This window comes from Astyanax mexicanus, chromosome 10 (genome assembly GCF_023375975.1).
Source record: "Astyanax mexicanus isolate ESR-SI-001 chromosome 10, AstMex3_surface, whole genome shotgun sequence".
NCBI classification, from domain to species: Eukaryota; Metazoa; Chordata; class Actinopteri; order Characiformes; family Acestrorhamphidae; genus Astyanax; species Astyanax mexicanus.
In genome coordinates this window covers 16,417,052-16,444,913 of record NC_064417.1, presented here as the reverse complement: position 1 = coordinate 16,444,913, position 27,862 = coordinate 16,417,052, and the positions used below count along the sequence as shown (strand labels likewise).

General features: G+C 40.3%; 1 protein-coding gene across 7 annotated transcripts in view; it reads right to left on the bottom strand.

The window, feature by feature from the left end:
• elmo3 (engulfment and cell motility 3) overlaps positions 1–27,862 on the bottom strand; it is a 394,497-nt gene that overhangs the window by 129,944 nt on the left and 236,691 nt on the right. For 6 of the 7 annotated variants that reach the window (XM_049484514.1, XM_049484516.1, XM_049484517.1 and 3 more), the window contains exons 5-7: positions 19,685–19,735; positions 19,292–19,461; positions 18,937–19,036 (exon numbers count right to left, since the gene is read on the bottom strand). In XM_049484514.1, the coding sequence (XP_049340471.1) occupies positions 18,937–19,036; positions 19,292–19,461; positions 19,685–19,735 (321 nt within the window). The remainder of the gene's footprint in view (positions 1–18,936; positions 19,037–19,291; positions 19,462–19,684; positions 19,736–27,862) is intronic. The other variant, XM_049484518.1, reaches the window with a different exon arrangement.

The window sequence follows — 27,862 nt, the reverse complement described above, 5'->3', positions numbered from 1 at the left end:
TGTCCAACCGCTAATGAAGAAAGAGACTGCACAAACACTGCATTCTTAAGGGTCTCAAATGATTTGTTAATGTCCTTAGATGCAGAAGACTGTTCAGTATTGGTGCTACTTGACCTCAGCTCTGCATTTGATACTGTAGATCAAGAAATATTAGTAACTTGCGATCAATATTTTCAAATGCAGAGATGGAGATGCTTATACATGCTTTTATATTTACGTATTGATTACTGTAATGCTTTGTTTTCCTCTATTAGTGTCTCTGGTCGTGATTGCATGAAAGCAATTCAAAATGCAGCTGCAAGATTACTTACTAGGTCAAACAGAAGGTCTAATGTAACCCCTTTACTAATGTTATACACTGGCTTCGTGTGTAGTACAGGATCCAGTTTAAAACTCTTTCACCTGTATATAGAGCATTACATGGCCAGGCTCTAGATTATCTGGCTGAATTACTACACACTCACTTAACTGTGCATGCTCTCCTACTCACAAGAATCGGGTATTTGAGGTTTTTGCTCCTAAATTATAGAACAGCGTGCCTCTTCCACTTAGATCTGCTGAATCAGTTGACTCTTTTAAAAAGTGTCTAAACACTAAACAGGCATTTGGACAATGTACTTGGCAGCATTGTGTTTTCTCTTGTTGTTTATTGTTTATTTTATTGAATTTGTTTTATGAAGGTGATTGTATATTTTTATTCTGTGAATCTGTTGTTGTAAAGCACTTTGTGCCTACTGTCTGTAAAAAGTGCTGTACAAATAAATGTTACTTACTTACTTACTGCTCCGAGTGGCTACAATTAAAGCTCTACCCGACTACAACTAAAGCCCCACCCCGACTACCTTATAAGCTACTTTGTGCGGCTACAATTAAAACTGCTACGCGCAGCTACAATTAAAGCTCTACTTAACTACAATAAAAAGCTGCTCCGCGTTGCTACAATTAAACCTCTTCCTAGCTACAATTAAACCTCTTCCTAGCTACAATTAAACCTCTTCCTAGCTACAATTAAACCTCTTCCTAGCTACAATTAAACCTCTTCCTAGCTACAATTAAAGCTCTTCCGTGCTACAATTAAAGCTGCCTCGTGTGGCTACAATTAAAGCTCTAAGTGAATAAAAACTGCTCCGTGCGGCTACAATTAAAGCTGCTCCGCATGGCTACAATTAAAGCTCTACCCGACTACAATGAAAGCTGCTCCATGTGACTGCAATAAAAGCTGCTCCGTGTGGCTACAATTAAAGCTGCTCTACCTGACTACAACTGAACCTACTTCAATTAAACCTCTACCCGGCTACAATTAAATCTGCTCCGTGCGGCAACAATTAAAGCTGCTCAACGTTGCTACAATTAAAACTCTACCCAGCTACAATTAAAGCTGCTCCGCTTCCTTACAATTAAAACTCCTCCGTGTCGCTACAATTAAAGCTCTACCCAGGTACAATTAAAGCTCTACCCGACTACAATGAAACCTGTTCCACACGGCTGAAAAATAAAAAAAACTGCTCTGCACGGCTACAATTAAAAAGCTCTACCCGAGTACAATTGAAGCTGCTCTGCGAGACTACAATTAAAAAGCTCTACCTGACTACAATTAAAGCTGCTCTGTGTGGATACAATGAAAGCTGCTCAAAATGGCTGAAATAAAGGCCTTCCCGACTACCGCTAAAGATGCTCCACGCAGCCACAATTAAAAGGTCCGAGTGGTACAATTAAGCTCTGAGTGGCAACAATTAAAGCAGCTTGGCTCGGTTACAGTTAAAGACGCTCCGCGTCATTGTTACAATTAAAGCTGCTCTGCGCAGCTACAATTAAAGCTCTACTTAACTACTATAAAAGCTGCTCCACGTTGCTACAACAACTTACTGGCTTCCGAGCTTCAATTAAAGCTGCTTCGAGTGGCTACAATAAAAACTGCTCCGTGTGGCTACAATAAAAACTGCTCCGTGTGGCTACAATTAAAGCTGCTTCGAGTGGCTACAATAAAAACTGCTCCGTGTGGCTACAATAAAAACTGCTCCGTGTGGCTACAATTAAAGCTGCTTCGAGTGGCTACAATTAAAGCTGCTTCGAGTGGCAACAATTAAAGCTGCTTTGAGTGGCAACAATTAAAGCTGCTCTGAGTGGCAACAATTAAAGCTGCTCTGAGTGGCAACAATTAAAGCTGCTTCGAGTGGCAACAATTAAAGCTGCTCTGAGTGGCAACAATTAAAGCTGCTCTGAGTGGCAACAATTAAAGCTGCTCTGAGTGGCAACAATTAAAGCTGCTCTGAGTGGCAACAATTAAAGCTGCTCTGAGTGGCTACAATTAAAGCTGCTTCGAGTGGCAACAATTAAAGCTCCTCTGAGTGTCTACAATTAAAGCTGCTCTGAGTGTCTACAATTAAAGCTGCTCTGAGTGTCTACAATTTAAGCTCTTCCTGGCTACAAATAAAGCTCTTCCCGGGTACAATTAAAGCTGCTCCCTGCTACAATTAAAGCTGCACCCGGCTACAATGAAAGCTGCTCTGCATCACTTTATTTAAAGCTCTTCCTGGTTAAAATTAAAGCTCCAAATGGCTACAATTAAAGCTGCTCAGTGCGGCTACAATTCCCCTACATCTTACATCTACTCTACTGTGCACACCTAGAGCAATGTCTTCAACTTACCACTACAGAGCACCACCCCAATTTCAGGTAATTTGTTTTAACCCACCGCTGACACTTTTCTTATTAAATAGAGAGCTCAATAATGCAGCTTCAGTTGATATACCCAATTAGGAACCATGAAATTATTAATTTTTCACCGACTTTGACGTCTGTGCCAAAATGCAAGAGTTTGAGTATCAGAAAGGCCTCAAAACTGGGCGCAAAATTTAAAAATAACAGGGGGACGTCACAGGGGGACGTAGGGCCCTCGCACAACAGCGCAAATCGTACCGGGCCAAACCGAGAAACCGGTGAAAGTAACTTTGAGGTCTTGTTGAGTGTGCCAATTTTCAAGAGTTTTCTATCCTATTAAACATGTGAAATACCCATTTAAAGTACAGATGGCGCTATAGCGCTGTTAAAACACATGTATTTGAAATTCTAATTCTAGATCAAAGAACAGCCTCAGATAAGCAGGCCGGTCAAATTTTGTGAGCTTTTCACTGTTATAACTTCCTCAAAACACCTAGCATTACCTAGGTGTCAACCTCTTGTTTTGATGTGGCATCTCAAAAATTCAACTGTTTGAAATTTCCTCCTCGTTTGAGATATTGACTATTCCTTCACAATTTATCATCATATATTTTCAATGTTTATTTCTACCAAATACCAAGAGAATTCACCAAATTTGCTAGAAGTAGTTTGACAACATACGCAAAAAATGTGTGTAAAATGCACATATTTCAAGATGGCCGACTTCCTGTTGGGCGGAGTCAGTCCTACCAATACTGAAAATGTGTCTACTGATGTCTTTTGTGTTTTTGCCAAGTTTCATGAATTTTCAATCATCTATGTTCAGACCGTGTCATTGTTTTACTTTGGTTTAGTAGTTTAATTCAGAGGTAATCTGATGAAGAATGTAGGAGGAGTTCGAATGAGTTCAGGAAAAATGTGAAAAAAAATTCATAAATTCCAATATGGCCGACTTCCTGACTTCCTGTGGGGCGAAGCTAAAGCATGCCAATTGGTAATATGTGCGGGATTATATTATCTATGTTTCTACCAAATATCGAAAATATCGGAGAATTTTTGAGGAGGCCACAGCTAATTAATTAGCCAAAAAAATATAGGGGGTGCTGTAGAGTCCTTTAGCTACACACTAAAAAAAATGACAGCATTGTTCTAAATCATGTTGAGTCCTTATTGAATCTGCCTATTATAAAGAGGCTGGGAGGTTTCCATAAATGTGACATAAAATAGGTGGCGCTAGAGAGCTGATGAAACATGAATATCCGAAATTCCAATTTAAGGTCAAAGTTTGGTCTAAGCCAAATAGGTCTGTAAAATTTTGGGAGTTTTCAAACATCTTAACTTTTTATTTTGCGACTTTGTCAAAATGGCCGACTTCCTGTTGGGCGGAGTCAAATAAATCCAAGTGATCCTTGTTCTTTATGAGGTTGGTGCACATTGGACAAACTTCATCCCAGCCACTGCTGAAGTTTGGGGGTGCTATAGAGCTCCTGAACCATGGCAAAGTTAATGCTCTATGGAACTTTAAAATTTTCGCAGAGTTTGAGGACTGTGCCAAAATGCGTGAGTTTTCTCGGGCCAAACCGAGAAAAAAGTGAAAGTTGGACCCATGTATCGACTATTCCCTCACAATTTGTCATCAGATATGTTTAATGTTTATTTTTGCCAAATATCAAGAGAATTCAACAAATTTCCTAGGAGTAGTTTGACAACATACGCAAAAAAATGAGTGTAAAATGCAGATATTTCAGAATATTTTCTGTATTTTATGTATGTATTTAGGTGTGTTTGATGGGTGTGTGTTTTTCAGGTGAAAACAGTGATTTGGTTTTGTCTACATTTGAAAAGAAAAGGTTTGCTTTTTGTAAAGGTTTGTATATTCTGTGTTTTTTAAGAAATTAGATTTATGATTTGTTAAATTAACATGTTTTATCTTTATTTAATGAACCTTTTATATGATATTAAGATAAACATTTATTTAAAGTGCCCATTGATTTGTAGAATAGAGAGAGCATGTTTGAATCTTTTAAACGTGAGTGAGTTAATTACAAAGAATTTAAAGTTAAAGAATAATACATTTAATTTGTTTAATAAAGTTATATTAACATATATTATTTCATTCCAATTGCTTTTGTATATGCTAATGGAGAAAATGTTATTTTTAGTGATGAGAAGGTATTTCACTATGGTTTATTTTAACAATATAAATAAATTAATATATTGTGAGTTACTATATGACAAGAGTATAAAGATTGTTTGGGAAGGAGCGGGTTTGAGGGGGTGGGTGTTAGCCAGATGTGGGTGTGGTGGAAGGAGTGGATGGGTGTGTGCCAACCAGGTGTGGGAGTGGTGGAAGGAGTGGATGGGGGTGTGTCAACCAGGTGTGGGAGTGGCACATTTCTAGTTAAAAGCTGGTGTTGGTCAACTGGTCAGATTAGTCAGTAGCTTTTGGAGGGAAGGTGCACTGGGAATTTCTCCTGCTGTTGCTGAAGGGATTTTATCAGAGACAACTTTACTCTTCCAACACTCTTTATCCAAGGTATGTGATCTTTGTTTTTGGCTGTATGGTTTAATTCCAATTATTTTAAATTTGTTCTAAATTAGTAGTGGGTTCTTTGCTGTTGCTCTGCTGGTATTATTGTAGTTCAGAAGACATTATGTAATAAAGGTCAATTTTTGCTGTTAAATTGCTTAAAATTAATTATTTTTTTATAATCATATAACAGGGATTTCTGCTGCTGCTGAAGCAATATCCCCAGAGACGACTTTAATCTACAAAGAGTCTAAGTGCAAGGTATGGTATATTTATTTTTAATTGCCCAATTTGTGTGTGTAAAATTTCATATAAGTTATTCTAAATACTAGCTGAGTTCTTTGCTGTTGCTTTAATTGTAGTCATGCAAGTTTAAGCACCAGCCTCTATAGAGCTGTGTGTGACAGTAAGCTGAGAAAGTTTCATGCAGAATCCAAGATGTACTATGCTTTTTAATATGAGGGGTTATTGGTATGTTGTTAATTATTAGTGGGTCACAGTCTGCATAGTGGTAAAGTATTTAAAATACATACATACAAGAGTTTTTTATTTGAATTTATGTTTGTTACAAAAAATTGAAGTTAAAGAAGGTCAAGTTTTCAATAAAACTATGTTACAATACATGATTTTATTTACAAAAAAAACTATAACATAATTGGTAAAGTACTTGTTTTGTTAGCTATTGCTCACGCACGTTGGAAAGGGAACCTTTCACATATACTATAACTAAATATGAATTAATTTTTTATTGTTCTCAATTTCAACAATTAGTTTTAAATACAGAAAATAATCTGTTTAATAGTGAGTTACTATAATATTTTTTTGTTAGTGTGCACATTCTCTAACCAAGTAACCTGCTACCTGCACCCATCACTGTGCTGTTGTCACCTAGAGGGGATTGAAAAGGGCTCATTGTTGTAGCTGAGAAAGGAATGTTGCCACCATCAAGACACTCTTTTTTTCTGATTGGGCGATTAGCATAACTATTAACTGGACAACACACACAGACAGGGGTGGGGGTGAAGTGGGGGGGGGGGGGGGGGGGTGACCAAATGCAGATAAATTCTGTTCTATGACGTGGTAATGTAGTGATGAGTGTAGCAGATAATAATAAATAATTGTAAAGCTAATAAATAAATACTTTTAGTCAAGTCTTAACTGCGAAAAGAATACATTGTAATGAATTATTACTGATTTAATACCAGTAGCCAAAATAATGCCTAAACATTTTTGTATGTGTTTGATTTTTTTTTTAATTATTGAGATTATTTGTTTGCAAAATGAATTCAGTAGGTAAATTGTTCAGCATGGGTCAATTGTGAGCTGTGTAAGTTTTAAATTTCTATATCTTTTTGAATAAAAGCCTTTTTTGTATCACTACCTCTCTAATGTACACATGGGTCCAAAATTACCTGCATTCATTTTCTGTGTTAATTCATGTATGGCTGAGTGTTTCTTTAGCAGAAATATTTATTTTTACTTGTCTTAATTTATGAGAAAACAGCTTTTGTATTTGTACATCAGGTTACACACACAGGTCAGATATCAACCACATTTGTTATTTCACAGCTCAGCACAGCTCCCGTTAATTAAGTTCATTAACATTTTTAGTTATAGTTAGCTAACTATAACTAGCTAATAATAATAATAATTACTTGTGAAGTTATATTAAAGATGCTTTATTCAAAGTTCCACTGCATATGGTGTCTGCATTTGGGTCTACCCACTTTACTACCCCAAAAACCTGACAGCATGCGTGTGTGTTATGTAATGTTAAAAGCAATACTGAGTTAGCTGTGTGATGGGAGCTGTGCTGAGTTGTGAAATGGTAAATGTGGGATGTGTCTGATGTGTGTGTAACCTAATGTAAAACCATAAAAGCTGCTTCTTCATAAAGTAATAAAATTTGTGCTAAAGAAACCCTTATGAATTAACATGAATTAACAAAGAAAATGAATGCAGGTATTTTTGTATAAGGATGTATAATGATAAAAACAAGTTAATTCAGAGATTCTGAAGTTCTGAATCACTGAATTAATTTATTGCAAATATATATCATATGTTAAAAGTGTATGGGTCATTTTTGACCCATGTTGTGAATTAGAAGCGGTGTGCAAAGGCAAAGTATCAAAGGGTTAAACAATCATTATGCATGATGCATTCTGATAACCTTTAGCTAATAGTGTAATCAGACACAATAGGTTTTGGACAAACATTTAATTATAGTTTATGTAACTACATAATATTTAATATTCACACCATGTTATATAAGCATCTGTAGTATTCTAATTGTAAGAGGTATGTTATGTAAATTGTGTAATAGTGTAACTGGAAGTGCATTTTATTAATGAAAATTGTTTTTCTTTATGTTACAGATGCCACGGAAATAGTCATTCAGAATGAGGCATGTGCCCAAGACTGTAAGTACTGTGGTGGATGTGCAGTGCTGCTGTGATTCTAAATTAGTTGGAGGATTGGTGTGTGGTACCAAGCATTTCAGGTTGCTCGACAGAAACAATGAAAGAACAGAGATTTGTAGTGTTCTAGGTCTTATTAGGCATAAAGTGTCAAATGTGTGTACTTGGAAGGGTGGTGTGATGGATTCAATTTATGATGAAGGGAGGATACTTTTGGAGGAGAGGAAACCTACAAAAGGTTTGGCTGGTAGATATAATGCTTTCAACAGAGTGGCTGATGTTTCTCTAGGTAAAGTAATACGTGGTTCTTATGATTACTTGGAGTTTTCTAGCGCTTTACAAGAGACATTGCTTGATCAACAGTCTTGTTTGTTAAACTTAGATGGATATCACTGTGCAGTTGTGTATCACAATGAATATTTCATTGTTTTGGATTTTAACGCTTGCAATTCTTCTGGTTTGCCATGTGACTTTGGCGTCTGTGTAGCACAATTTCACAGTAGTCTGAATGAAACCATGCTGTTTTTCACAACATTGGTTGAGAAGCTAAAAGCAAAGGTGTTCTCTGTTGCTAGTGTAATGGTGAGGTTGGCTGATGAACAGGTTTTGTCAATGCACTGTCTAAGTACTGCTAACGGTATGCATGAAAGTCCCGTGAAAATCTCTGAACAAAAAGTCTGTGTTCCAGAAGGTGTTGAACTGAAGGAGTGTTATGTTAATTTGAAAAGGATGGCAAATGATGGAAAGTCAAAATGGAATTAGTCAAAATGGAAGCTATCCATGATTCAGATGTTCAGTGTGATATGAACAATGTTCGTTGTGTCCAGGGTTCTTTTCATCAAGGTCATGCTAGATTTGGGAGAAATGGTGGGCGTCAATGTGTGGCTAATTCATTAGCAGCTATGGTAATGCATGAAAAGAAAAACGTCATTGGGTGGAATACAAAAAAAATTGGACAGTGTTCTCATTTTATTCGTTTTGCAAAACACAAGGACTAATTACTGATGGCAGTGAAAGCCAGTATCTACTTGTAACAGACTTGCCACAAACAGCCAGCATTGGTGATTCTGAATATACTTTTACATTTAGTGACCCTGTGGTAGGGGATGTGAATGTAGAGGATGGCGAAATTCTCAGATCAGGCATTGCATATAGTTTACTAAGTGGTCTAGAAAAAAATCTTTTCAATGCATGACAGATGTTTTTTCACTTATGATCAGAAGACCTGTGCTATCATTTGCGTAAATGGTCGGTTTGCTTTGATTGATTCTCAGGCACGAGATGTGTATGGTAGGACAAACAGTCAGGGGAAAAGCATTGTTCTGTACTTTTCTTCACTTCATGACATTGTTGCTTTGGTGCATGAGTGGGTTTTAGATAGAGAAACACTGCTTGAATCAAATGATTTTGAGATTACAGGGGTTAATATTTGTCCTGTTGTGAGTAATTTGGAAAACAATGAAAGTTGCTTGGAAGGAGTAGTGTGTAACACTAGTGAGTGTATGTTGGTTGATGATTCTAGTTCTTCTGACTCATCTGAAGATACACATGATGTTACTTTCATGAAGGAATTGCCCAGTGTAAAGTTTATCAGTGTATCAGTTTAGTGTACTGTCAAAAGATGTAGCTCAGGGTATATGTAATAAATTAAATGTAAGTTTTGAAAAGAGGTCTAGCATGGTGCCAGTTAGGTATGGGGATTTAGGCAAACCATGTAAAACAGAAAATATAGTGGGTGATGGAAACTGCTTCTTCAGGTGCATATCACAAGTAGTCAGTGGTAATCAGGCATACCACCGTAGATTTAGACTTGCTATAGTAAAACACATGCAGGCTAATGAGGCTCAGTACAGTACAGACATAAGACAGGATTACACATCCTTACAGAAATCAGCGACTTACACTGTCACGCTATTTTAATAATCGTATTTTGAATGCAGATAGTAGGTTTGCTAATAATAATGAATACATCTTTTATGCCCAGTATATGAGTGAAGTGGAGCAGGTTTCATCTAGCATATCAATAGCAATGTGCAAAGGCCATAATTCAAACACATCTAGGAAGTTAGTGAAAGATAGGCAAACCCTAAAGCAGTTTCTGAACTGTGATGATGGTTATAGGTTTCTTCGACCCATCAGAGGAACTCCTGTGTATTGGTCAGGTGTTCAAAAAGATTTGTTTGCCATGGTAAGGCAGATTGGCATACCAACATTTTTTTGTTCCTTCAGTTCAGGAGATATGAGATGGGACAATTTATTACAAAGCATGCTGCAACAGGAAAACAGGACTGATTGTGTAAACGTTTTAGATTGGGCAGATAAATGTGGCATATTGCGACGTAACCCAGTTATAGCAGAGCCTTTTCATTTGTTTATTACTGGAGGTGCAGGAACAGGGAAGACACATTTAATCAGGAGTATTCATTATGAAGCAACCAGACTTTTATCCCAGGTTTCAAGTGCTCCAGACAAGGTATCAGTACTGTTAACAGCTCCTACTGGAATTGCTGCATTTAACTTGGGAGCTGGCACAATTCATTCAACATTTTCAATAGGGACAGATGTAAAACTTCCCTACACACCTTTAGGAGAAGAAAAATTAAATACGTTGCGTGTTTTATTCAGTGATTTGCATATTTTGATCATAGATGAAATTTCTATGGTAGATCACAGCCTTCTAGCTTACATTCATGGTAGGCTAAGCCAAATAAAGCAGACTACTCTCCTTTTGGGAAAGTTAGCATAATAGCATAATCACTATACTTGGAAAATTCCCCATTAGATTTGTGGAATGGCATGTTTTCTAAGTCAGAGTTAACCACCATTGTAAGACAAAAAGACTCTGCTTTTGCTGAAATTTTAAACAGATTACGTTCAAATCACAGATCTACACCATTAACACTGCAGGATCTAAATGCACTTTAGAGGGAAACCGGGGAAACAACGTCTGCACTGCATGTTTTTGCAACAAATGCTCAGGTAGAAGAGCATAATGTTAAGCAAATTATTGCATCTTGCCCTGAACATATTTGTGTAGAGGCACAAGATTATGAAAAAAATCGCCAAACTGGAAAAATGCAGCTTAAAAATGGACACTTTTCTAAAGTATTTAATTCATGTTTACCAAAAAAGTTGTTACTAGGAGAAGGTGCACGAGTAATGCTAATTAAAAATTGAAATTGATGTGACCGATGGGCTTGTGAATGGTGTCTGTGGTACTGTCATATCAAATAATTAAAATAACACATCAGTGAAAACTGTGTTTGTTCAGTTTGATGATGAAAAGGTTGGAAATAACACTCTAAAGTGTACACCACCACCTAGACATATCATACATTCAACACCAATAAATTTAGAAGAGGAGCGTGTTAATAGCAAGGGAGGATTGCGCATGCAATTTCCATTAAAATTGGCTTGGGCTTGTACTGTGCACAAAGTGCAGGGACGGTAAAACAAGCAGTTATATCACTTAAAAAAGATTTTTGCACCCGGACAGGCCTATGTTGCTTTAAGTCGAGTAGAGACTTTAAGTGGGTTAATCATTCAGGATTTTGATAATAAAGCAATTTATTGTAGAAGTAATATCCATGAATGTATCAATACCATGGCACAATTTTCATTATATAATGTCAGTCCAATTAAAACACAGAACTCTTTTTCTGTTTTTTTTTTTTTAATGAATGTTCAGGGTCTAAATTGTCATTTGTTAGATTTAACTGCTTCTGTCCAAACACTCAATTATCCTTGTATAGCGGTAACAGAGACTTGGCTAGCTGCAAATGTATCAAGTGATTCGACTCACATTGAAGGTTACCAGTTTCATAGTGCTCCCCGTTGTCTTGCTTACAATTCACACAACCCTCTGTTAAAATCAATTCAGCAACAACAACATGCGGGTGTTTGAATTTACTGCAAGGATAACATTGATTACACTATTTTAGACATTTCTAGTAATGTAAATGTATAAATTATGCTGCAAAATTATGAAATTTATTTATTTATTATTTACTAATAAGTCTGAGTACTTGGTGGTTGAGACAATGGACCATGAACATAGTGTTAGGCTGTGCTTCTGGATCCTTGCGAAACCAGTACCAGACTATAACTGTTGCTGTGTTCTGTCCACAAAAACACTAAAAACAAAAAAATATGAACTTAGTTATTTATTATATTATGATCTTTAACAGTACCTTTACAAACTGCTGTGTTCTGCCCACAACAACACTAAAAACCTAAAAATATGTTGTTACATATTTATATGATGATATTTAATACTACTTTAACTAATTGTATTCCTGTAATGCAAAATAGTTCTGAGTACTTGGTGGTTGAGACAATGGACCATGAACATGTGTTAGGCTGTGCTTCTGGATCCATGTGAAACCAGTACCAGACTATAACTGTTGCTGTGTTCTGCCCACTGCAACATATAAACATTTTATTCTCAAATTGTCCTGTCCCTAAAAGAAATGATTATTATTAATAATAATAATAATAATAATAATAATAATAATAATAATAATAATAATAATTCATAAATGTAGCCAGATAGCCCAATTTAAAAAAAAAGTGTTAAATCATAAATGCACCCAAATTTAACAATATAAATAATAAATGTAGCCAATAAAAACAAAAGTCACTAGTGGTAGTACTCTCATTCATTGAGATAGGGTTCAACTCCCTGTGGTGACCATGTTTATGGCTCAAATTTCTTCATTTCCAAACATTTATGTTTATTACTACAACAACCAACTCAACACAATAATACAGCGTATTGTTCATTAGGCAAATGACACGACACATCTTACACAACCAACATCACCACATACATTTAGCTCATGATAAACAATTGAAAAAAAAAGTACTGCAGCTCACACAAATCAAAAATCAAAAAATTAAGCCTACCCCTATCTGCACAGAACCTCACTTTACAGAGGTGTTCATATGTCTTTACACCCATGACAACCACATTTATTTAATCAAAATAAACTATACAAAATTTTAACAAAAACACACCAACCACAATCCTTTTGGTGAATTCATATAAGTGCCAAAGGCGCTGAAGAGTCTTCAAACAAAAGCTACAAACAAAAAATGTAAAACTGCTTCTAAACCATTTTAAGACCTTTTTATATATGCATATTTTCAGGAGCTTGTAAACATTCCAAATATGTCAAATATGCATTGAAAGCATAAAGCAATGCTTACTGTACCTCTTTATGCAGTAAACAAGACATTTTTTAAAATGGCAGACTTCCTGTTGAGCATAGCTGATACAAGCAAATATGTGCAGGATCACAGTTTCTATGTTCCTACCAAAATTTAAGAATATTAGAGAAATTTTGAGACAGTTACAGCTAATGTATTAACCAAACCAAATAAAACGGTGAAAGTAATTTTGAGGTCTTGTTGAGAGTGGAAATTTTCTATCCTGCCAAACATGTCAAATATTTATTTAAAATATAGGTGGCCCTATAGTGCTTATAAAACACATGTATTTGAAATTTTAATTCTAGATCAAAGAACAGCCTCAGATAAGCAGGCCTGTCAAATTTTCTGAGCTTTTCTCCGTTATAACGTCCTCAAAACAACTCACATTACCTAGGTGTCAACCTTCTGTTTTGATGTGTCATCTCAAAAATTCAACCGTCCACCATTTCCTCCTCGTTTGAGATATCGACTATTCCTTCACAATTTATCATCCAATATGTTCATTGTTTATTTTTGCCAAATACCAAGAGAATTAAACAAATTTCCTAGAAGTAGTTTGACAACATAAGCAAAAAACGTGTGTAAAATGCAGATATTGTAAAATGGTCGAGTTCCTGTTGAATGGAGTCAGTCCGACCAATACTGAAAACGTGTCTACTGATGTCTCTTGCATTCTGCCAAGTTTCAGGAATTTTCAATCATCAGTGTTCAGACCGTGTCACTGTTTCAATTTGGTTTAGTGTTGCGCCTCTAGTAAATCAATTACCCGCCATTACATCACCGTTTTAGCGATCAACTATTTCTTTGGCAATTTTCATCAAATGTGTCTGATGTTCATCCACAGCTAATTTAGAGGTAATCTGACAAACACTTTTTGAGCAGTTTAAATGAGTTCTTGAAATATGTGTAAAAATTTCACGAATTCCAATATGGCCGACTTCATATTGGGCGGAGCTAATACAAGCCAATTGCAAATATGTGCAGAGTCAAAGTATCTACGCTCCTACCAAAATTTGAGAAGATTAGACAAATTTTGACACATCCACAGCTAATTTATTAACCGTACAAATTAGGGGGCGCTGTAGAGTCAGCTAGCTACACATGAAAAAATTATCACAATATTTATAAAGTGTTTTTAGGTGTTATGGAATATGACAATTTTCAAGAGTTTTTGAGCATTCCCGTAATGTCAAATATGCATTGAAACCTAGGTGGCGCTATAGAGCCAATGAAATACGTATATATGAAATTTCAATTTTTGATCCAAGTACCACTTAAATCAAGCAGGCCTGTAAACTTTCGAGAGTTTTCAACCTTTTTAACCTCCTCAAACACCTACCAACACCAGAATGTATTCACTTCCTGTTTTAATGGGGTATCTCCAGCAACTCAACTGTCCACCATTTCGTCCCCATTTAAGATATCGACTATTCCTTCGCAATTTATCATCAGGTGTGTGAGTAGTTTATTACTGACAAATATCAAGAGCATTCAACGAACTCCCTAGGAGGAGTTTGACAAAGTGTGCAAAAAATGTGTGTAAAATGCACTTTTTTCAAAATGGCCGACTTCCTGTTGGGCGGAGTCAGTCTTACCAATACTAAAAACGTGTCTTATGATGTCTCTTGTGTTTTTGCCAAGTTTCATGAATTTTCAATCATCTGTTTTATGACCGTGTCATGGTTTCACTTTGGTCTAGTGTTGCGTCTCCATTAAATTAATTGCCTGCCATTACGTCATCGTTTATCTTGGCCAATGTCGACGTTTGGGGGCGCTATAGAGCTCCTGAACCACGCCAAAGTCCAGCCTCTATGGAACTTTAAAATTTTCGCTGAGTTTGAGGCCTGTGCAAAAATGCCTGAGTTTTCGTGTATTGGAAAGGCCTCAAAAATGGGCGCAAAGTTTAAAAATAATAAATAATAATAATAACGAGTTGTCCCCCTGTCACAGGGGGACGTAGGGCCCTCGCACAACAGCGCAAATCGTTCCGGGCCAAACCGAGAAACCGGTGAAAGTAATTTTGTGATATTGTTGTGTGTGGTAATGAGTTTTTTATACAGTTAAACATATCAAATATTCATTTAAAGTATAGGTGGCGCTATAGAGCTCTAAAAACACGTATATATTTGACATTTTCAATCTACATCAAAGAACAGCCTCAGTTAAGCAGGCCTATCAAATTTTGTGAGCTTTTCTCAGTTATAACCTCCTCAAAACACCTAGCATTCCCTAGGTGTCAACTTCCTGTTTTGATGTGGAATCTCAAAAAATTCAACCGTCCACCATTTCGTCCTCGTTTGAGATATCGACTATTCCTTCACAATTTATCATCACATATGTTCAATGTTTATTTTTACCAAATACCAAGAGAATTCAACGAATTTCCTAGGAGTAGTTTGACAACATATGCAAAAAATGTGTGTAAAATGCAGATATTTCAAAATGGCTGACTTCCTGTTGGGTGGAGTCAGTCCTACCACTACTGAAAATGTGTCTAATGATGTTTCTTGTGTTTTTCCCAAGTTTCATGAATTTTCAATCATCTGTGTTCTGACCGTGTCATGGTTTCACTTTGGTTTAGTGTTGCGTCTCTAGTGAATCAATTGCTTGCCATTACGTCACCATTTTACCGATCAACTAATCCTTTGGCAATTTTCATCAAACATGTCTGATGTTCATTCACAGCTAATTTAGAGGTAATTTGACAAAGACTTTAGGAGCAGTTTAAATGAGTTCGTGAGTTTTAATCCTTTGTAACCTCCTGAAACACCTTCCAACACCACAATGTAATCATTTTCTGTTTTAATGGGGCATCTCAAGCAATTCAACTGTCCGCCATTTCGTCCACGTTTAAGATATCGACTATTCCTTCACAATTTATCATCAGGTATGTTAGTAGTTTATTACTGACAAATATCAAGAGTATTCAACAAATTACCTAGGGGGAGTTCGACATAGTATGCAAAAAATGTGTGTAAAATGCACTTATTTCAAAATGGCCAACTTCCTGTTGGGCGGAGTCAGTCCTACCAATAATAAAAACATGTCTTATGATGTCTCTTGTGTTTCTGCCAAGTTTCATGAATTTTCAATCATCTGTGTTCTGACCGTGTCATGGTTTCACTTTGGTTTAGTGTTGCGTCTCTAGTGAATCAATTGCTTGCCATTACGTCACCATTTTACCGATCAACTAATCCTTTGGCAATTTTCATCAAACATGTCTGATGTTCATTTACAGCTAATTTAGAGGTAATCTGACAAAGACTTTAGGAGCAGTTTAAATGAGTTCGTGAGTTTTAATCCTTTGTAACCTCCTGAAACACCTTCCAACACCACAATGTAATCACTTCCTGTTTTAATAGGGCATCTCAAGCAATTCAACTGTCCGCCATTTCGTCCACGTTTAAGATATCGACTATTCCTTCACAATTTATCATCAGGTATGTTAGTAGTTTATTACTGACAAATATCAAGAGTATTCAACAAATTACCTAGGGGGAGTTCGACATAGTATGCAAAAAATGTGTGTAAAATGCACTTATTTCAAAATGGCAGACTTCCTGTTGGGCGGAGTCAGTCCTACCAATAATAAAAACATGTCTTATGATGTCTCTTGTGTTTCTGCCAAGTTTCATGAATTTTCAATCATCTGTGTTCTTACCGTGTCATGGTTTCACTTTGGTTTAGTGTTGCGCCTCTAGTAAATCAATTGTCCGCCATTCTATCAGTGTTTTAGCGATCAACTATTCCTTTGGCAGTTTTCATCAATTGTGTCTGATGTTCATCCACAGCTAATTTAGAGGTAATCGGACAAAGACTTTAGGAGCAGTTTAAATGAGTTGGTGAAAATTTTTTAAAAATTTCGCAAATTTCAAAATGGCCGACTTCCTGTTGGGCGGAGCTAAAACAATCTAATTGCAAATATGTGCACGGTCATAGTATCTACATTCCTACCAAAATTTGAGAAGATTAGACAAATTTTGACATATCCACAGCTAATTTATTAACCATACAAATTAGGGGGCGCTGTAGAGTCAGCTAGCTACGCATGAAAAAATTATCACAATATTTGTAAAGTGTTTTTAGGTCTAATGGAATCTGACAATTTTCAAGAGTTTTTGAGCATTCCCATAATGTCAAATATGCGTTGAAGCCTAGGTGGCGCTATAGAGCCAATGAAATATGTATATATGAAATTTCAATTTTTGATCCAAGTACCACTTTAGTCAAGCAGGCCTGTAAAGTTTCGAGAGTTTTCAACCTTTTAAACCTCCTCAAACACCTACCAACACCAGAATGTATTCACTTCCTGTTTTAATGGGGTATCTCCAGCAATTCAACTGTCCGCCATTTCGTCCCTGTTTAAGATATCGACTATTCCTTCGCAATTTATCATCAGGTGTGTTAGCAGTTTATTACAGACAAATATCAAGAGTATTCAACAAATTCCCTAGGAGGAGTTTGACAAAGTATGCAAAAAATGTGTGTAAAATGCACTTTTTTCAAAATGGCCCACTTCCTGTTGGGCGGAGTCAGTCTTACCAATACTAAAAACGTGTCTTATGATGTCTATTATGTTTCTGTAAAGTTTCATGAATTTTCAATCATCTGTGTTATGATCGTGTCATGGTTTCACTTTGGTCTAGTGTTGCGTCTCCATTAAATTAAATTGCCTGCCATTACGCCATCGTTTCAGCTATCGACTATTCCTTCGCAATTTATCACCATGTATGTCTGGAGCCTATCCACGCCCAATTTAGAGATAATCTGACAAAGACTCTAGGAGGAGTTCGAATGAGTTCGTCAAAAATGTGTAAAAATTCCACAAATTTCAAAATGGCCGACTTCCTGTTGGGCGGAGCTAATACCAGCCAATGGGTAATATGTGCGGGATGATACTTTCTATGTTGTTGCCAAAAATCGAGAATATTGGAGAAATTTTGAGACAGCTACAGCTAATTTAATGGAATAAACAATATAGGGGGCGCTGTAGAGTCCTCTAGCTACACATGAGAAAAACGACAAAATATTTCTAAATCATTTCAAGGACTTATTGAATCTGCCAATCATCAAGAGGCTGAGAGCGTTTTATAAATGTGATATAAAATAGGTGGCGCTAGAGAGCTGATGAAACACGAATTTAGGAAATTCCAACTTAAGGTCAAAGTTTGGCCTAAGCCAAATAGCTCTGTAAAATTTTAGGAGTTTTCAAACATCTTAACCCCTCCGAAACTTAGCGGGAAACTTTTTATTTTGCAACTTCCTGTCAAAATGGCCGACTTCCTGTTGGGCGGAGTCAAATAAAACAAAGTGATCCTTGTTCTTTATGAGGAGGTCAATGAGCGTACCAAAGTTGGTGTACATTGGACAAACTTCATCCCAGCCACTGCCGACGTTTGGGGGCGCTATAGAGCTCCTGAACCACGCCAAAGTCCAGCCTCTATGGAACTTTAAAATTTTCGCCGAGTTTGAGGCCTGTGCCAAAATGCGTGAGTTTTCGAGTATCGGAAATGCCTCAAAAATGGGCGAAAGTGTCCGGTATAATAATAATAATAATCCTTCCAAAAACAATAGGGCTTTGCACCTTCGGTGCTCGGGCCCTAATAATAATAAACGGACCAAAAACAATAGGGCTTTGCACCTCCGGTGCAGGCTTCGCCTGCGCCTTTGGTGCTCGGGCCCTAATAACAATAATAAAAGGACTAAAAACAATAAGGCCCTAATTAACTACTGTACTGTCTGTCTAGTTAAGTATCATTATGCAACTAAAGCACTGCTTTTGTGTTGTTGGCTAAACTTGGTCTTTAAGAAAATGTAATTGGGGACCCCTACCCTAAATTATCATGTTTATTACAGTTAAAAACACTTTAAATAGTCTTGCTGTAAAAATCTAACTAAAACGAAGAGATATAACAGCAGAAATGTTTTTGCACATTTGTCATTGAGCACAAGTGGTTTGCAAGGACAGAAATATGCATTTCTGGGTTCATATTTAAATATATAATAATGTTTCTTATATGAAACTTAGTGGACATAAGGATGAGTTAAGTATTTTGCAGCAAACAGGATGCCTTGGTGTAGCATGCAGCACAGAAATGTGTGTGAGGCAGTCTGCACCTTTTTGATAAAGACACTGGAGAGGTTCTCCCAGGAGACAATTCCATGATCCATCAGCTCCACAAAGGCTGTGAGAGTGTGTATCATAACGATTGGAGCCCTGCATACAAACAAAAAAGATGTTACAATCTTGAACCATTCTTCAAAGGTTAAACATGATAAGGTTCTTTCTCTATGTGTGACTATGCTGGACTACAGTCCTCCAGAGCGACTAACGCAATTATTTGTGGCTGCCTGACCTATTTGTTCTGCTGTGTTTTTAAAGGTGTGTTTAACGCTGTAGTGTGCAGGAATTCTCTCCTATGGAGATATGGCTGTAATTCTGAGACGTATTCTGGAGTGTATGAATACGCACTCCAGAGCATCCTCCACAATCTGAACAAGTAGTGAGTGTCCATCTCGGCTGATAAACTCCTGAGCAAAAGTGATATCTGTAGACACAGCGGCCAGCTGCTTTAGCGATTCACAGCGGATGTCTGAGTCTGAGCTCTCAATGCCCTTATACAAGTCCTCTGCACAGCGACCCTGTAACACACACACACACACACACACACATGCAAAACCTTGTCATCACAAAAATGCTGCTGAAAAATCACTGCCCAGAAAATAATGTCCTATCCCAACTGAAAGACTGACTGTGAGCATTTGATTGCATTCATTGACTAGAAATTTACTTTTTCTTTTAAACTGCAATATTCATTCAAAATTCGATAGTTAAAAAGTACATTTCAGAACAAAAAAATCTTACCGGAGCCTTGGTCAGTCTGAGAATGCTGCCATTCTTAATGTCCACACGATTCTATGACACAAAACCGAAGATTCCTTAACACAACCTCAGAGTGAAAAGAAAAACTTTAGATACCAGTTCCTCAACACAGCACACGCTAGATACCAGTTCCTCACCACAGCACACGCTAGATACCAGTTCCTCACCACAGCACACGCTAGATACCAGTTCCTCACCACAGCACACGCTAGATACCAGTTCCTCACCACAGCACACGCTAGATACCAGTTCCTCACCACAGCACACGCTAGATACCAGATCCTCACCACAGCACACGCTAGATACCAGTTCCTCACCACAGCACACGCTAGATACCAGTTCCTCACCACAGCACACGCTAGATACCAGTTCCTCACCACAGCACACGCTAGATACCAGTTCCTCAACACAGCACACGCTAGATACCAGTTCCTCACCACAGCACACGCTAGATACCAGTTCCTCACCACAGCACACGCTAGATACCAGTTCCTCACCACAGCACACGCTAGATACCAGTTCCTCACCACAGCACACACTACATACCAGTTCCTTACCACAGCAGACGCTAGATACCATTTCATGACCACAGCACACGCTAAATACCAGTTCCTCATGACAGCAAACACTAGATACCAGTTCTTCACCACAGCACACACTACATACCAGTTCCTCACCACAGCACATGCTAGATACCAGTTCCTCACCACAGCACACGCTAAATACCAGTTCCTCATCTCAGCACACGCTAGACACCAATTCCTTACCACAGCACACGCTAGATACCAGTTCCTCACAACAGCACACACTACATACCAGTTCCTCACCACAGCACACGCTAGATACCAGTTCCTCAACACAGCACACGCTAGATACCAGTTCCTAACCACAGCACACGCTAAAAAACAATTCCTCACCACAGCACACACTACATACCAGTTCCTCACCACAGCACACGCTAGATACCAGTTCCTCACCACAGCACACACTACATACCAGTTCCTTACCACAGCACACACTACATACCAGTTCCTCACCACAGCACACGCTAGATACCAGTTCCTCACCACAGCACACACTACATACCAGTTCCTTACCACAGCAGACGCTAGATACCATTTCATGACCACAGCACACGCTAAATACCAGTTCCTCATGACAGCAAACACTAGATACCAGTTCTTCACCACAGCACACACTACATACCAGTTCCTCACCACAGCACATGCTAGATACCAGTTCCTCACCACAGCACACGCTAGATACCAGTTCCTTACCACAGCACACACTAGATACCAGTTCCTCACCACAGCACACGCTAGATACCAGTTCCTCAACACAGCACACGCTAGATACCAGTTCCTAACCACAGCACACGCTAAAAAACAATTCCTCACCACAGCACACACTACATACCAGTTCCTCACCACAGCACACGCTAGATACCAGTTCCTCACCACAGCACACACTTCATACCAGTTCCTTACCACAGCACACGCTAAATACCAGTTCATCACCACAGCAACCAATACATACCAGTTCCTTACCACAGCACACAATACATACCAGTTCCTTACCACAGCACACACTAGATACCAGTTCCTCACCACAGCACACACAAGATACCATTTCATGACCACAGCACACGCTAAATACCAGTTCCTCACCACAGCACACACAAGATACCATTTCATGACCACAGCACACGCTAAATACCAGTTCCTCACGACAGCAAACACTAGATACCAGTTCTTCACCACAGCACACGCTAGATACCAGTTCCTCACCACAGCACACGCTAGATACGAGTTCCTAACCACAGCACACGCTAAAAACCAGTTCCTCACCACAGCACACACTACATACCAGTTCCTCACCACAGCACACACTAAATACCAGTTCCTCACCACAGCACACACTTCATACCAGTTCCTCAACACAGCACACGCTAGATACCAGTTCCTCACCACAGCACACGCTAAATACCAGTTCCTCACCACAGCACACACTAAATACCAATTCCTTACCACAGCACACACTACATACCAGTTCCTTACCACAGCACATGCTAAATACCAGTTCCTCACCACAGCACACACTAAATACCAATTCCTTACCACAGCACACACTTCATACCAGTTCCTTACCACAGCACACGCTAAATACCAGTTCCTCACCACAGCACACACTAAATACCAGTTCCTCACCAAAGCGCACACTACATACCAGTTCCTCACCACAGCACACGCTAGATACCAGTTCCTCATCTCAGCACACGCTAGATACCAGTTCCTTACCACAGCACACACTAGATACCAGTTCCTCACAACTGCACACGCTACATACCAGTTCCTCACCACAGCACACGCTAGATACCAGTTCCTTACCACAGCACACACTAGATACCAGTTCCTCACAACAGCACACGCTACATACCAGTTCCTCACCACAGCACACGCTAGATACCAGTTCCTCACCACAGCACACACTAAAAACCAGTTCCTCAACACAGCACACACTACATACCAGTTCCTCAACACAGCACACGCTAAATACCAGTTCCTCACCACAGCACACACTTCATAACAGTTCCTTACCACAGCACACGCTAAATACCAGTTCCTCACCACAGCACACGCTAGATACCAGTTCCTCACCACAGCACACGCTAAATACCAGTTCCTCACCACAGCACACATTTCATACCAGTTCCTCACCACAGCACACGCTCCATACCAGTTCCTCACCACAGCACACACTAAATACCAGTTCCTCACCACAGCACACATTTCATACCAGTTCCTCACCACAGCACACGCTCCATACCAGTTCCTCACCACAGCACACGCTAGATACCAGTTCCTCACCACAGCACACGCTAGATACCAGTTCCTAACCACACCACACGCTAAAAACCCGTTCCTCACCACAGCACACGCTACATACCAGTTCCTCACAACAGCACACGCTAAATACCAGTTCCTCACCACAGAACACACTTCATACCAGTTCCTTACCACAGCACACGCTAAATACCAGTTCCTCACCACAGCACACACTAAATACAAGTTCCTTACCACAGCACACGCTAAATACCAGTTCCTTACCACAGCACACACTAGATACCATTTCATGACCACAGCACACGCTAAATACCAGTTCCTCGCCACAGCACACGCTAAATACCAGTTCCTCACCACAGCACACGCTAGATACCAGTTCCTAACCACAGCACACACTTCATACCAGTTCCTCACCACAGCACACACTTCATACCAGATCCTCACCACAGCACACACTAAATACCAGTTCCTCACCACAGCACACACTAAATACCAGTTCCTCACCACAGCACACACTAAATACCAGTTCCTTACCACAGCACACACTACATACCAGTTCCTTACCACAGCACACGCTAAATACCATTTCATGACCACAGCACACGCTAGATACCAGTTCCTAACCACAGCACACACTTCATACCAGTTCCTCACCACAGCACACGCTATATACCAGTTCCTCACAACAGCACACGCTAGACACCAGTTCCTCAAAAAAAGCACACGCTAGACACCAGTTCCTCACCACAGCACACGCTAGATACCAGTTCCTCACCACAGCACACACTTCATACCAGTTCCTCACCACAGCACACGCTAGATACCAGTTCCTCACCACAGCACACACTAGATACCAGTTCCTCACCACAGCACACACTTCATACCAGTTCCTCACCACAGCACACGCTAGATACCAGTTCCTCACCACAGCACACGCTAGATACCAGTTCCTCTCCACAGCACACACTTCATACCAGTTCCTCACCACAGCACACGCTAAATACCAGTTCCTCACCACAGCACACGCTAAATACCAGTTCCTCACCACAGCACATACTTCATACCAGTTCCTCACCACAGCACACGCTAGATACCAGTTCCTCACCACAGCACACGCTAGATACCAGTTCCTCACCACAGCACACGCTAGATACCAGTTCCTCAGCACACGCTAGATACCAATTCCTCACCACAGCACACGCTAGATACCAGTTCCTCAACACAGCACACGCTAGATATCAGTTCCTCACCACAGCACACGCTAGATACCAGTTCATGAACACAGCACACGCTAGATATCAGTTCCTCAGCACAGCACACGCTAGATACCAGTTCCTCAGCACACGCTAGATACCAATTCCTCACCACAGCACACGCTAGATACCAGTTCCTCAACACAGCACACGCTAGATACCAATTCCTCACCACAGCACACGCTAGATACCAGTTCCTCAACACAGCACACGCTAGATACCAATTCCTCACCACAGCACACGCTAGATACCAGTTCCTCACCACAGCAAACGCTAGATATCAGTTCCTCACCACAGCACACGCTAGATACCAGTTCATGAACACAGCACACGCTAGATATCAGTTCCTCAGCACAGCACACGCTAGCGTGTCCTTACCACAGCACACGCTAGATACCAGTTCCTCAGCACACGCTAGATACCAATTCCTCACCACAGCACACGCTAGATACCAGTTCCTCACCACAGCACACGCTAGATATCAGTTCATGAACACAGCACACGCTAAATACCAGTTCCTCACCACAGCACACGCTAAATACCAGTTCCTCACCACAGCACACGCTAAATACCAGTTCCTCACCACAGCACACACTTCATACCAGTTCCTCACCACAGCACACGCTAGATACCAGTTCCTCACCACAGCACACGCTAGATACCAGTTCCTCACCACAGCACACACTTCATAGCAGTTCCTCACCACAGCACACGCTAGATACCAATTCCTCACCACAGCACACGCTAGATACCAGTTCCTCAGCACATGCTAGATACCACTTCCTCACAACAGCACACGCTAGATACCAGTTCATGATCACAGCAGACGCTAAATACCAGTTCCTCACCACAGCACACACTAGATAACAGTTCATGACCACAGCACACGCTAGATACCAGTTCCTCACCACAGCACATGCTAAATACCAGTTCCTCACCACAGCACACGCTAGATACCAGTTCCTCACCACAGCACACGCTAAATACCAGTTCCTCACCACAGCACACATTTCATACCAGTTCCTCACCACAGCACACGCTCCATACCAGTTCCTCACCACAGCACACGCTAGATACCAGTTCCTCACCACAGCACACGCTAGATACCAGTTCCTAACCACAGCACACGCTAAAAACCCGTTCCTCACCACAGCACACGCTACATACCAGTTCCTCACAACAGCACACGCTAAATACCAGTTCCTCACCACAGCACACACTTCATACCAGTTCCTTACCACAGCACACGCTAAATACCAGTTCCTCCCCACAGCACACACTAAATACCAGTTCCTTACCACAACACACGCTAAATACCAGTTCCTTACCACAGCACACACTAGATACCATTTCATGACCACAGCACACGCTAAATACCAGTTCCTCGCCACAGCACACGCTAAATACCAGTTCCTCACCACAGCACACGCTAGATACCAGTTCCTAACCACACCACACACTTCATACCAGTTCCTCACCACAGCACACACTTCATACCAGTTCCTCACCACAACACACGCTAGATACCAGTTCCTCACCACAGCACACGCTAGATACCAGTTCCTCACCACAGCACACACTTCATACCAGTTCCTCACCACAGCACACGTTAGATACCAGTTCCTCACCACAGCATACGCTAGATACCAGTTCCTCACCACAGCACACGCTAGATACCAGTTCCTCACCACAGGACACACTACATACCAGTTCCTCACCAGAGCACACACTTCATACCAGTTCCTCACCACAGCACACACTAAATACCAGTTCCTCACCACAGCACACATTTCATACCAGTTCCTTACCACAGCACACGCTAAATACCAGTTCCTCACCACAGCACACACTACATACCAGTTCCTTACCACAGCACACGCTAAATACCTGTTCCTCACCACAGCACACACTACATACCACTTCCTCACCACAGCACACACTAGATACCAGTTCCTCACCACAGCACACACTAGATACCAGTTCCTCACCACAGCAAACGCTAAATACCAGTTCCTCACCACAGCACACACTAGATACCATTTCATGACCACAGCACACGCTAAATACCAGTTCCTTACCACAGCACACGCTAGATACCAGTTCCTCACCACAGCACACAATAGATACCATTTCATGACCACAGCACACGCTAAAAACCAGTTCCTCACCACAGCACACGCTAGATACCAGTTCCTCACCACAGCACACGCTAAAAACCAGTTCCTCACCACAGCACACGCTAAAAACCAGTTCCTCACCACAGCACACACTTCATACCAGTTCCTCACCACAGCACACACTAAATACCAGTTCCTCACCACAGCACACGCTACATACCAGTTCCTCACCACAGCACACGCTACATACCAGTTCCTCACCACAGCACACGCTACATACCAGTTCCTCACCACAGCAAACGCTAAATACCAGTTCCTCACCACAGCACACACTAGATACCATTTCATAACCACAGCACACACTAGATACCATTTCATAACCACAGCACACACTAGATACCATTTCATGACCACAGCACACGCTAGATACCAGTTCCTCACCACAGCACACGCTAGATACCATTTCATGACCACAGCACACGCTAGATACCAGTTCCTCACCACAGCACACGCTAGATACCATTTCATGACCACAGCACATGCTAAATACCAGTTCCTGACGACAGCAAACACTAGATACCAGTTCCTCACCACAGCACACGCTAGATACCAGTTCCTCACCACAGCAAACGCTAAATACCAGTTCCTCACCACAGCACACACTAGATACCATTTCATGACCACAGCACACGCTAAATACCAGTTCCTTACCACAGCACACGCTAGATACCAGTTCCTCACCACAGCACACGATAAATACCATTTCATGACCACAGCACACGCTAAATACCAGTTCCTCAGGACAGCAAACACTAGATACCATTTCATGACCACAGCACACGCTAAATACCAGTTCCTCACGACAGCAAACACTAGATACCATTTCATGACCACAGCACACACTGCATACCAGTTCCTTACCACAGCACACCCTAGATACCAGTTCCTCACCACAGCACACGATAGATACCATTTCATGACCACAGCACACGCTAATTACCAGTTCCTCAAGACAGCAAAAACACGAGATACCAGTTCTTCACCACAGCACACGCTAGATACCAGTTCCTCCCCAAACCACACACTTCATACCAGTTCCTCACCACAGCACACGCTATATACCTGTTCCTCACAACAGCAATCCCTAGATACCAGTTCCTCAAAAAAAGCCCACGCTAGACACCAGTTCCTCAAAAAAAAGCACACGCTAGATACCAGTTCCTCATCTCAGCACACGCTAGACACCAGTTCCTCACCACAGCACATGCTAGATACCAGTTCCTTACCACAGCACACGCTAGATACCAGTTCCTCAAAAAAAAGCACACGCTAGATACCAGTTCCTCATCTCAGCACACGCTAGACACCAGTTCCTCACCACAGCACATGCTAGATACCAGTTCCTTACCACAGCACACACTAGATACCAGTTCCTCACAACAGCACACGCTACATACCAGTTCCTCAACACAGCACATACTAGATACCAGTTCCTCGCCACAGCACACACTACATACCAGTTCCTCACCACAGCACACGCTAAATACCAGTTCCTCACCACAGCACACACTTCATACCAGTTCTTCACCACAGCACACGCTAAATACCAGTTCCTCACCACAGCACACACTTCATACCAGTTCCTTACCACAGCACACGCTAAATACCAGTTCCTCACCACAGCACACACTTCATACCAGTTCTTCACCACAGCACACGCTAAATACCAGTTCCTCACCACAGCACACACTTCATACCAGTTCCTTACCACAGCACAAGCTAAATACCAGTTCCTCACCACAGCACACACTAAATACCAGTTCCTTACCACAGCACACACTACATACCAGTTCCTCACCACAGCACACACTAAATACCAGTTCCTCACCACAGCACACACTAAATACCAGTTCCTCACCACAGCACACACTAAATACCAGTTCCTCA